At 35.9% G+C, this 12,555-nt stretch overlaps 2 protein-coding genes across 2 annotated transcripts; one reads left to right on the top strand and one right to left on the bottom strand.

The window, feature by feature from the left end:
* On the bottom strand, positions 411–1,583 carry LOC110268036 (zinc finger BED domain-containing protein RICESLEEPER 1-like). The gene is made up of 2 exons (XM_021113928.1): positions 888–1,583; positions 411–797 (listed from the first exon to the last, which is right to left on the bottom strand). Exons 1-2 carry the CDS (start codon positions 1,227–1,229, stop codon positions 666–668), a joined length of 474 nt encoding a protein of 157 aa, XP_020969587.1. The 5' UTR covers positions 1,230–1,583; the 3' UTR covers positions 411–665.
* Positions 7,358–8,359, top strand: LOC110269301. Its single transcript, XM_021117044.1, has 2 exons — positions 7,358–8,043; positions 8,165–8,359. Exons 1-2 carry the CDS (start codon positions 7,849–7,851, stop codon positions 8,357–8,359), a joined length of 390 nt encoding a protein of 129 aa, XP_020972703.1. The 5' UTR covers positions 7,358–7,848.

Here is a 12,555-nt window from a genome sequence, read left to right as displayed (position 1 = left end):
TAAGTAATAATGATTATTTTATTTTATAATAAAATTATTTCATCGAATTAGTTTTTTAACATATAAAGTAATATCTTAAATTAATTATTAATCCTAAAAAAAATTATAATTAATCATTATAAACTTTTTCATTGAAAATAACATAACAAATAATAAGTATCAAAGTCTCAAACATAAGTGCATAACAATAATAAAACAAACATATAATCCACAGTCCACACATAAATTCTACTATAATTAAAACAAAACACACAACATAATTCATAAATCAACAAGACACCCGAAAAAAATCCTTAAATCAATCCACATAAATCATTATCAACTTCCAAATCAATAAAATTTGAATCTGATCCGGAAGTTGAAACACCGCCTCGCCTAGCACCTTGAGGATTCACATCTTCACCTTCACCTACAATTAGAAGAATACCCAAATTTAGAACAAGATATAAATACTAAATTAGTAACTAACAATCTAATTACCATCAACGAAGCCTTTATTCCAATTGCGAGTACAAATCACAGCTTCAACATTTTCTGACAACATTCTACTTCTATATTTGTTAATGACATGAGCTCCAATACTAAAGGCAGATTCCCATGCAACCGTAGTAATTGGAATACTCAATAAATCACGTGCCATGATTGATAACTTCGGATAACGACTCTCATAATTTCCACCATTCCAAAACATCTAAATCTTTAAAGCAATCCTTTGACAAAAGTGGCTCCTCCAAGTATGTATCAAGTGGATTCTTTCCACTAGAGACCTCAGCTTGATGGTTACGTTTCATCAATTTCTAGCAAAAAAGAAATAATCACATCTTGTTAGGATAGAATAATGACAATCAATAATATAAGAGAATTAAAATATGTTAAACATTACTTACGCCAACAATCGCAAGTCGCTTCTTGCTTGCACTTTCAGGGGTATGAGTCATGGATGAAGACTGAATACTAGGTCCTTGTGCTTCAACAGCTGGCGGAGAATTCTTGTCATATTTTTCAAAAGGCTTGTATAATTTCTTTTTCACATGTTCCACCTTTTCTTTTGCAGTCTCAGCATCAATCTCTTCATACATAAGCTCTAAAGTAGAAATCTTAATCCTAGGATCAAGAATAGCACCAAATGCAAGAATGACACTATACTTTTCCCAATACTTCTTAAATTTGTTCATCATCTTTTCTCCCATGCTCCTTAGAAGCTCATCTTCACTTCTCAAACTTTCCATCAAAACACATTGAATATGATAGACTTGTAGAAAATACAAATTCGAAGTAGGGTAAGATGTGCCAGAAATCAAATTAGTAGTTTCATAAAAAGGGTATAAAAATTCACATATCCTTTCAGCTCTCCCCCATTCACCAACTGAAGGACAATACTTATAAGCATGATCGTTGCCTTCAAATACTCAAAGGCCTTCCGATACTTGATAGCACTTTCGAGCATAATGTACGTAGAATTCCATCGAGTAGTAACATCTAGATGCAACCCACTTATAAAATTCAAACCATGAATCGCAGAAACACATTCTTTAAACCTTATAATTCTACTTTCCGATCCCCTTACATATTTCACACTTTTCCTAATCTTATCCAATGCATCATGAGTAATTTTTAATCCATCTTGTGCAATAAGATTCAAGATATAAGCAGAACAATGAATATGAAAGAACTCCCCATCACACAACAACCAATCATGCATATTTAATGTACTTTTGAAATGATCTTGGCATGTATCATTAGCAGATGCATTATCTAGTGTAAGAGTCATAATCTTCTTTTCAATTCCTCACTCATTTAAAAGCTCAAAAATCTTGGAAGACAATTCAAATTCCGTGTGAGGAGGAGGCATATGACAAAAACTCAAAATTTTACTTTGCAATTTCTAAGTTGAATCAACAAAGTGAGCAGTTAAGCATAAATAACCCTTTGTAGTGATGGATGTCCACAAATCAGAAGTCAAACAAATTCTATTAGGAATGCTTACTAAAGTACTTTTAAGCTTTTCTTTTTCCCTTGTGTAAATTTTCATCACATCCTCCTTAAGAGTATTTCTAGTAATCAAGCCTAGAGTTGGACTGATGTATCTTACCCAATTCTTAAATTTCTTATTATCAACAATAGAAAAGGGAACATCACAATCAATCACAAAGGCAGCAAACATCTCACGCAATACATGATTATCTATCTTGAGAGCTCCCATTTTATTTTGCATTTCTATCAAAGTTTGACCAATATCCTCAAAGTCTATTTTCATGCACCTGTCTAAATGACGCTTAAGTGACGATGTCCCATATGGTTTACCACCAGCCTTAAACTTCTGTTTGCATCCATTACATTGAGCACGATCTATACCATCATCACCAGGTCCAAGCTTTGTGAAATATCTCCACACATCAGATGTTGTTGCCTTTGTCTTTTTCTTTTTAATATCTTATGCCGTTTCAGATGTTTCCATATTTTCAGGATTTTGTGTTACATTCCCACCATCAACTTCCATAGAGAAAGAGTTATCCATAGCAAAATCAACAACTCAACCTAAATAACACAAATACATCAGAACAAGTATGAAAGAAGCAAAGCATCAGACCTGAACCATCAATGAATTTCAATAATTTTGCATTGAAACAAATACACTAAGCATCCCAAAAAGGCAAAAAACAGTAAAGCAACTATCAAAGAAAACATATCAACATAAATAAGAAATTAACAATAAACAGTCAATAGCATATTCAATCAAGCTACCAAGCCACCAAACTAGTTTCGATGTTTGACTTCATTCATAAATTAGAGGTTAGTTAGCATTTTAAAAATAGGAAAAAGAAGCTGTCCACAAAAGCATAAAGAATCTGTCCAGTAAAACAAATATCAGTTAAACAAATTCACAAAAAATTTGAAAAGCAATATATGATTATATGATAGTCATAAAGCCCTAACAAAAACAAAGAATAGGTAAATTGTAATCACAGTTCCTTATTTAAAAAAAAAAAAAGATAAAAATCTTCACTTACCTGAAAGTCTGAAACACAGCCGCCAAGAAGCAGAGGAGGAGAGAGGAGCACGTCGGGATTCCGTCGGAGACTGGACACAACCGTCGAGGCCCGAGAGGCAAAGGAGCCAAGGAGGAATGAGAAGAGGATAAAGTAGAGGGAAGACCAAACAGCGCCGCCGGGAGTGCGATTCGATGAGGACTGGCGCGAATCGTGATGAGACAGGGACCGGCGACTGAGAGGCCGACGACGATGAGCTGCAAAGGAGGAGAGATGAGCAGAGATTAGAGTAGAGGCAAGACCAAACAGCGCCGCCGGAAGTGCGATTCGGTGAGGCAGCGACTGGTGACCGGGAGACTGACGACGATGAGCTGCTGAAGGAAGTCGAAGCCTCGAGGGCGAGGCGATGGTCAGGGTCTCAGGGACAAGGACTCATCGACTCAGGGTCAGGGTCTTACTCTCAACTCTCATTCTCTCAAGGAGTCAAGGTCAAGAAAGCTGGGAAGGGAGAATGGGAAATTAGGGCCGACTGTGTTGATTGTGGGAAGGAAAAGTAAAAAATTTTTATTTATATGATATATAAAATTACAAAAATGCCCTTAAAAAAAAGATGCCAGTCCACCGGGCCAGCCCGTCCCGCCCCGCTCTGCCCTGCGAGTTTGGCGGTGCGGTTTAGGCGGTTTTTTAAAATTTGGTGGGTTCAAAATTTCGGCCCGACCCACCTTTTTTTGATGGTTTTGACGGTTTGACCCGGCGGGTTCGACCCGTTTTGCCACCGCTAAAAATAATATGATACATTTGGTGGTGACTAATATTATAATGTTAGTATATGATAATATAACTAAATATAAATGTATATATCAAGTGTTATCTTAGCTTATTAAAGAGAATCACGTACCTATCAGATAGATAAGCACAACTGTACAAGCGTTCATCCCTTTCATCTCGAACATTCCACATGTCAAAGGTATTGCCATATCTTGTCTTTAGCTTCCAATTATTTGGTTTGAGGTGTCACTCTTGGTTGTTTTTCCCTTCTCAAAAATGCTTTTATAATGGGTTATAGATTCAATAATGGAAGAAAAATATGCATTTATGTTATTATATCTTAGAGGAGTGATAGGGGCAGCAACTTTTGAGATTTGTAGTCATTAAATAGTCATTAATAATGATTTTAATGGTATAAGATTGATGTAAAATTTCATCCAATGGCTCATTTTTTTTTGTTGATTACATGCTGACCAGAATTTAAAAAAATTGCTGGCCCTAAACTTTTCCTATATCTTATACTTTATTTAAATTAATATCTACTGTTTTAAAATTTTAATATTCTTATTTTCCACTTTTAAATCATATTAATGTGTTTAATTGACACAGTTTTGAAATTTTAGATAATCTCATCAACTCTAACACATTCAAATAATCAAATGGATATGATGATGAGGATTCGGTTGTGGAATCCTACTTGGCAAACAAACTAACACGCAAAGGTTCCATTAGAATAATAAGCTTGAATGTTGAGAACCTAAGCTATTTTGTTTTCTGAACCTTTATGATTTATTTTTCTTTATTTACATCTTCCAAAACGAGTTAGGGTCGTCTATGCATCGGAGTTATCATGATGATGATACATTATAATTTAATATTCATCATTTTTATTCAATCTAACTACTAAACCATGGCCACAAACAACTAATGTCAATTGTTTATAGTGGAAATGAATCATCATCATGGGTATGACTATGACTCTAGGAGTGAACTTTTTTTTTCTTTTGCAACATAAGTGAAACACCATGCATATCTTGATTACTATATGACCCATATCCACGTAAAAAATAAAAAAAATTAGGTTGGCAACAAATAGTGTAACATCCTTGTTCATGCTAAAAGGATATATAAATATATAGTTTTAAAATTAATCTTAGAAGAGAAATTTGTTGACATTGGCATATTAATAATTGACCTATCTCCTTTGCCAATTTGCCATCATCACGCTAAAACTTTTTTACGTAATATAAATAAGAGTTTAATTTTGATTTTGATGATGTAAAGCGTTTTATATAGTCGTGTTTTTTATGATCATTCATGTAGTTAATGTAAAATATAGTTATTTTTATTGATGTGATATTATGTAATTAGATAAACGTATAAAATTACTTTATGCTAGATATCGGTGGCTAAGAGAAAGAAAAGTTGAATCTTGGCCTCTTTTTATTTCGTTTAATTAATTTTGGAGTTGAATGGATCTTTTGGATTTTGGAGTGCTGCCTCGGATGAAAGATAAGAGATTATTTTATTTTATCTCTTCTCGAGAGAGGAGCCAAAACAAAATTACGTGTTAGGTGTATTATGGAAAGTTTAGCTAGATAGAATAATTAGGAGATGATTTTGTTTGTCTCCTAAAATGCATAATCAAAAACAAAGAAGAGAAAGAGAAGTGACACAGAGATATATCCTGATTCAGCTACTCAGTGCAATGTAGCCTACATCCAGTTTCCATCACAATAATGACAGAATTTCACTATCTTTGAACAAGATTACAAACTCCAATTTTCCTATGATTCTACTCAATCCTATATGGGACAAATTCAATTTCTAACCCAAACCAGATTTGACTAAGAACTCACCCTATCTTTCAACAACAAAGTGTTCACCCAACTTGCAAGAAAATTTTCTCAGGATCATGAGTCATGACACAACCGAAAAACTTACAAAAGATTTTTGAAATAAACACTGGCTTTTATCTAAGTCTAACTCTCTTACCTTTTTCCATTCAATGACTTTTTCATATAATTCTCACAGTATTGCCTTTTTCCATTGAAAATAAAGAAAGAGTAGATTGAGAAAATAAGATATTCAATGAGAATTATGAAGGAGAAGAGTGCAATAGCTTTGTAAGCTATAGGAACCCAAACATTGTGCTCTCACTCTTTACTTCAATCCTTGGTCGTTTACCCCTTTAATAGAGGAGTGAAGTTTCCAAAGTTTGAAACTTGCTTCAGCACTTCTTTGACTTCTTCTCCCAAAAATCAGAAGTCGTAGTAGCGTCACAGAGGAGAGATAAAGTAGAAGCAGTGACTAGGGGTATAAGTTATCGAACCGAACCAAAATTTACCACAAAACCGTTTTTGGTTTGTTTTTTGGAATTAAACTGATCGGTTCGAGTCAGTTTTTGGTTGGCTCGGCAGAAACAGAACAGAACCGAGGAACGGGTGCAGTAATGCTTGTTTTAACAAATTTGCCCTTTAACCTAAACTGAGCCGTTTGTCTCCGTCGCCGAGCAGCAGTCTCTGTCACCGAACAGTTCCTCTTCGTCGTCGAGCAACAACCTTAGTCTGATCCCTCTCCTGTAACTCACGATGCCTTCGTCAGAGGTGAGTAATTTTGTGTATTCACAATTTGTTGCAAGTTATTAGATGTTGTTGTTGCTGGGCTGTTGGAAAGAAAGTATAGTCACAACTTGCTTATTTTGTTTCATAAAATATGTTGCTGTTACTGAATTAATTTGTTGGGAACAAAGTATATTTACAATTTTTTTTCCTTCATCACCATCTAGATATATATCTATTTTTGCTTCATTTATTTTCTCCATCTAGTAAGCTTTAGTTATATTATTATTAGGTGAATTATTATGATTTTGAGTTCTTGTTTGGTACTGATGATGACTAGCTAGGGGGAGCCTCTATGGCTCTGTCATGTGAGCCTGAAAGGAAATTTTCCTATTGTGGCTAAGTTTGATCTTTATATGGCTCTATTTATGACTTGTTTACCGTCATGAATTTCCTCTTCCTTATCAGGACTTGACCTCTCCTTTGTCATCGTTTGGGAGAGGGAAAAAAAAGAAAGAAAAAAAGACAAGAAAAATAGTAATCAAGAAACATTGGTGGGTGACTTATAATAGTTTCGTTTATACTGTCGTAATGGATTATTTTCATGTCATTTAGGATAGCAACAAGCACTTGAATTTTATTTAACTTCAACATAAATTTAAGACTGGTGGCTGCCAAGAGTATTATTATTAAGTGATTAGTGATTGCCTTTAGTTGCTTGCAATATATTTATTACAATACCTAGTAAGTCTATTCTGTTAGTTTCACCTAATGCTTGTTTGAGCTGACTCAATGAGATTAGTTACGAAGTGAGGAGTTACTACTTTTGGATTAATCTTTTCAATTGTGTGTAGGTCTTTACCATGACTAAAACCCCAAAGTGGTCCTTGAGATTGGGCGAGTTACCCATACTTGTCCTTGACTTTCAAAATTCCCTAACAGCATCCCTGACATTCAGCTCCGGGACCCATAGTTGCCCTGCAACCCTTTCCGGCGCCAAGTCAGCAAACGGAGGGATGATCTGGCACCTCCAATGCCACACTGGAGCCAGCAACGGCTAGCTGATGTGGCAAATCTGAATTTTGTACCAAATCTGGTCCCTGGTCCCATTAAAACCCTAAAAGCTAAGATCATCCTCTTCATTGCCTGAGCTTCAAACTGCTGCTGCTGATTCCTTCTCAGATCATCCTCTTCATCACCTCCAGCTCCAGGTAATAACACATACAGATCATATGCCTTCCATTTTGATCTGCCATTTCTCTATTTCCTGATTGCTTGCTGCTGCTACCATAATATGAATGTAACTTGGCTAAATTTCAGTTTCCTCTAAAACTGTAATCACTCAATACTCAAAACTATAAGCTGCCGCTGCTTTTGTCAGTTTGCAATTGTTTGATGTAGCATTGCATTGTGTTACTTACTGTAGACATGTGTTGCAAATGCAAATGAAAAAGGTGACAAGGCTTCCTTGATTCCTCACTCCAGACGGCCTGCACTCCCCTCTCTGCAAATACCCCCATGGTCATTAGATGCCGCATTATCTTCTTTCGCAAAGACGGATGGTCCTTCCACATCCACCTACTTCAAGGACCCTCTCTCTTAATGGTAAAGGTTCATTCTCTCCATTGTCAAAGGTTGCCCACTCATTACCGGTTACTCCAATCGTATCTTTGGGTCAAGAAAGTGTACATGGCAGACATCTGGGATGTGCTTCTGATTTAAATGTATGCCTCTTTTCTTCAATCAAGGCAACTGCGCTTGCTAAAATTTTTTACATTTTGTATGTTAAACTGGTATATGATTTTAAACTATGCTGCATTGATGAATATTTCCATTCTTATATAGACAATGGTTGTCAAGCAGCATATAACTCGATCACTTTCGGTTCCAGTTGATGCCAAAGCCAGCAAATTGAGGTGCACTCAATCTAGGGTCTTGATTCGTATCATTTCAGCCAGGCGGCATCTTGCAACTGTTGATGGAACTTCAACTGGTGATTCTTCAGTCATGGAGATTGGTAATTGCTTGAAATATATGTAGAGCATATAATTTCTTGCAGGTTCCCATTTTACATTTCTTGATCAAGAATCACAATCTGAAATATTCAGTTATGAGTTCTGACTTTCAAGAACTATTAAATATTTGGCACTTAACCATATATAACATGATATTGGTAACGCTTTGCATCGTTTAATAGACATTATAGATGAAAGAAATTTGGTGGCTTCTAGGTGATATAATCTTTAGTGCGTTTCTCATAGACAATCTTAGAGACTATAGCCTTTTATAGCCCTTCCATGTCAATTGCTGACTAACTCTCGAAATTAAAGGCTAGCAAATTAAATAAACTTTACATTGAAGTTAACTTATTCATTTCTATTTTCAATCATCAATTTTGTCAATTTCAGATTGTCTTTAAGTTAGGATTCCTAGGTATTTCAGATTATAGCCTTTTATAGCTCTTCCATGTCAATTGCTGACTAACTCTCCCCTTTCTAGTTATTGAGGATGCTACAGTAGATATTCCAGAGGAAGAAGCAGTTTGTAGGATTTGTTTGGCAGAGCTCGGGGAAGGAGAGAATACTCTTAAGATGGAATGCAGTTGTAAAGGTGATCTTGCACTTGCTCATCAAGACTGTGCAGTAAAGTGGTTTAGTATTAAGGGCAACAGGACCTGCGATGTCTGCAAGCAGGATGTTCAAAACCTCCCGGTAACACTATTGAAAATTTATGATCGTCAACCCCCTGCCAGACAGCCACCAAATGTGCCACAACCAAGGGAAATAGCTTATTACCAAATGGTCCCTGAAGGAGAGAAGAAGAGATACTAGTTATAATAACGATTCTTAGCTTTTAGGGTTTTAATGGGACCAGAGACCAGATTGGGTACAAAATTCAGATTTGCCACATCAGCTAGCCGTTGCTGGCTCCAGCGTGGCATTGGAGGTGCCAGATCATCCCTCCGTTTGCTAACTTGGCGCCGAAAAGGGTTGCAGGGCAACTATGGGTCCCGGAGCTGAATGTCAGGGATGCTGTTAGGGAATTTTGAAAGTCAAGGACAAGTATGGGTAACTCGCCCAATCTCAGGGACTACTTTGGGGTTTTAGTCCCAAAATGCTCTAAAGTTGACTAGTTTTTCACTTTTTTACTGTCTCTTTGAGTCAAGACTTCTTCATTTTAAGATTTTATAGCTATCTTTTTTTTTCAAAGATCCTCAATTTTATTATGGTTTAATACTTTATTATTTAGTATGTTTCATAATTGGTTGCTGTTGCATAAATGTTAGAAACAATATTTTTGAACAAGTTTGAATACTGTATTTTATTGTTTATTGTTATGTTTATAATTTATAATCTATATTATGTTTATGTTTATAATTTATATTGATTTCTTTGTTTTGTTTTTGTAGAAATTGCACCAACCGGAGAAGATGATGATGAATCTGGTGTGGATTTAGATTAAGCATGGTGGCTCTTTTGGTTTTTATTTGGTTTAAAGTGGCTGTTTCAATTTTTAGTATGTTTTAAAGTGTGTTTGTTTTTGTTGTTTGCTAGACATTTTTAATTGTCTTTGTTTTTATGTTTAATTATTGGGACAAGTTGAAATTGTATTGAATTTAGATGTGATATACTCTTGTTATTCTAGTTTATTGACGGTTTTAAACTTCATTTTATGGTGATTTAAATTCTAATTATTAGGTTTAAAAAAATCAAAAAAATCGACCGAACCAAACCGCTGTTGGTTTGGTTTGATTCGGTTCGGTTATCCAAAAAGCAGCAAACCGAACAGTTGGCATCACTATAGAACCGAATAGGTCGGTTCGGTTGGTTTTCGATCCAAAACCGAACCAAACCAAACTGATTACACCCCTAGCAGTGACTGAATCATACATGCATCCATATCTTCTATCTTCTCTTTCATCCTTTTTTAAATTGCTCTTGAATCTGAACCATGCATTCTTGCTTTGGCTCCAAGTTTGATTCTTGAGCGTTGATTCACATTAGAGTTTCATCATCTTCAATGTCTTCAACTTTCTGAATCTGTGTATGCAAGGAGAAGATTTTTTCATCGAGCTTCATTGAAGCACAAATTTGAAAACTCCTTTTTGTGATTTGTCATTTGAATGTGGTCTTGTCTTTAGCCTTAACCTCTTTGACTTTCTCTTCTTGCTTGAATTTGGTAACTCCCTTTTGTTCTTTGATTTTGTCCTAACTCAGAGCTTCCCTCTTTCTTTCTTTTCTTCTGGGCTTTCACGTGGGTGATAGGAAAGAGAGAAGAGACAGAAGAGAGAGTTTAATTTCGGTGGTGAAGTGAATTGGTTCAGATGCAAAGGGAACTCATTCTCTTTAGTTAGCAACCAAGTGAATGAACCACCAATTTGGACTTGTTTATGGATATGGACTCACTTCCTCAATTTGAGGCCTGAAACATTTCTTTGTTTCAGATAGGAATGAGGCATTCTTTTATTTTTGAAGGGAAATTGTTGTTGTGACTAAAAACTATTTCCTTGATCTTGTGTGTAAGTAGGTCAGACGCAATTTGGACTTATTTTCTTGTTTTTTGGGTCAGTGTTGATTAAATTAATTTCCTGCACACTAAATAAACTAATCATATACATAATTGATTTTTTTAATCCAATAATAATGTTTAGTCATCATCTATAATATATTGTTAGTTCTTCAAACTCAATAATTTCTCCCTTAATGACAAATATTATGAAATGAATTAAAAAAGAAATAAGAAGAGTTTTAAGAATTTTCTTTTGATCTTTCTTTTGGTTTGAAAACTCTCCCTTTCTTTTAATCACTAGGCTTCCCCTGAATGTTTGCATTTTTCATCCGAGATGAACAAACTTTACATAAAAATAATCTCAAACATCCAAGAATTATCCAAACAGTTTTATATCTTAGGAAACCTGTTTGATCACTAGTCAATACTTACAAAGCTATTTATTTGTTCAAAAAATATCATCAAACAGCCTTAAAACAACCATTAATCAGAGCTACTTAGTCAAAAACTCAGGTACCAAACTGAGCCATGATCAATAAGTATAATCAATATTCACCATCAGAGTAATATGTATAATCAGAGCAGTATACATAATCAGAGCTGCAAATAGTAATTTTAAGGGTTAAGTACGATTTTGGTCCCTAAAGTAAGGGCTAAAAATTTTTTTCGTCCCCGACCTTTTTTTTGCTACAAAATGGTTCCAAAGATTTAACTTAGTTTTAAAATCATCCTTCGGACGAAAATGCCCTTCCCCTTCTTCCCCAAAATCAACTAATGTAGAACCAGAAGCTGAAGCTGAACCAGACGTTGGAGCAGAAGCAGAAGCAACACCAATAAAACAAACAACCAACAGCACAACAACAAAAACAACAACAACAACAACAACAACAACAACAACAACAACAACAACAAATGGATAATGGAATCAGCAGAAGGACAACAACAAAAGCAAGAACCCAGAAGATAATGAAATCAGAACAACAACAACAACAACAACAACAACAACAAAAACCCAGAAGCAGAGAAGAAGAAGAACCCAGAAATATCATCATCAGAAGAAACACCAGAAAATCATCATCATCGTCAAGAACCAAGAAAAACAAGAACTCAGATGCAGAACTCAGAATTTAAAAAACAAAAAAAATCATCATCGTCGTCGTCAAAACTCATAATAACAAAACTCAGAACTAAATTCTTCCTCTTTCATTAACAAAACTCAGATGCAATTACTATAATCAGAAGCAGTATCACCAATAATAAAACAACCACAATAATTGTGAAGGGTGAATCAACAATGGTGAATCAACAACAGCAACAACAAAAGCAAACATAGAAGCAGAAGTAGAAGCAGAAGGCAGAAAGCAGAAGCAGAAAAGCAGAAGCAACAACAAGGCTCGATGGCGACGGGACCTCACTCCAGCGGCGGCGACGGGACAGGGCTCGATGGCGACCGACGATGGCGATTCGCGATGAGGACAACGGCAGGGCGTGGGTGGACGCAGTCTTCATCAGCTCCTCCGTGCTTCTTTTCTCTTCCTCTCCGCTTCTCTTTCTCTCTTCCTCTACTCGCAGTGACGCGAATCCAAGCCAGCGGTGATGCCAGCGAACTGTAGTTGTACTAGTGCGACGAAGGAGAGGATCTGTAGCGGTGGTGGATGGTGGTTTCGGTGGTTTCGTTGGCATGACCTCCCCCGTTCCCTTTCCCCCTTCTTCTTCCTTGCCCCCCA

Source organism: Arachis ipaensis, chromosome B02, assembly GCF_000816755.2.
Source record: "Arachis ipaensis cultivar K30076 chromosome B02, Araip1.1, whole genome shotgun sequence".
NCBI classification, from domain to species: domain Eukaryota; kingdom Viridiplantae; phylum Streptophyta; class Magnoliopsida; order Fabales; family Fabaceae; genus Arachis; species Arachis ipaensis.
This window is presented reverse-complemented; position numbering and strand designations above follow the sequence as displayed.

What these genes read in the sequence shown, in the direction of transcription:
- LOC110269301 (XM_021117044.1), top strand. Translation starts at nt 7,849, where the DNA reads ATGCCGCATTATCTTCTTTCGCAAAGACGGATGGTCCTTCCACATCCA. An exon ending in GATGTGCTTCTGATTTAAAT is followed by an intron (nt 8,044 to 8,164) that starts GTATGCCTCTTT and finishes ATTCTTATATAG; the next exon opens with ACAATGGTTGTCAAGCAGCA.
- LOC110268036 (XM_021113928.1), bottom strand. Translation starts at nt 1,229, where the DNA reads ATGGAAAGTTTGAGAAGTGAAGATGAGCTTCTAAGGAGCATGGGAGAA. An exon ending in AGCGACTTGCGATTGTTGGC is followed by an intron (nt 798 to 887) that starts GTAAGTAATGTT and finishes CTTTTTTGCTAG; the next exon opens with AAATTGATGAAACGTAACCA.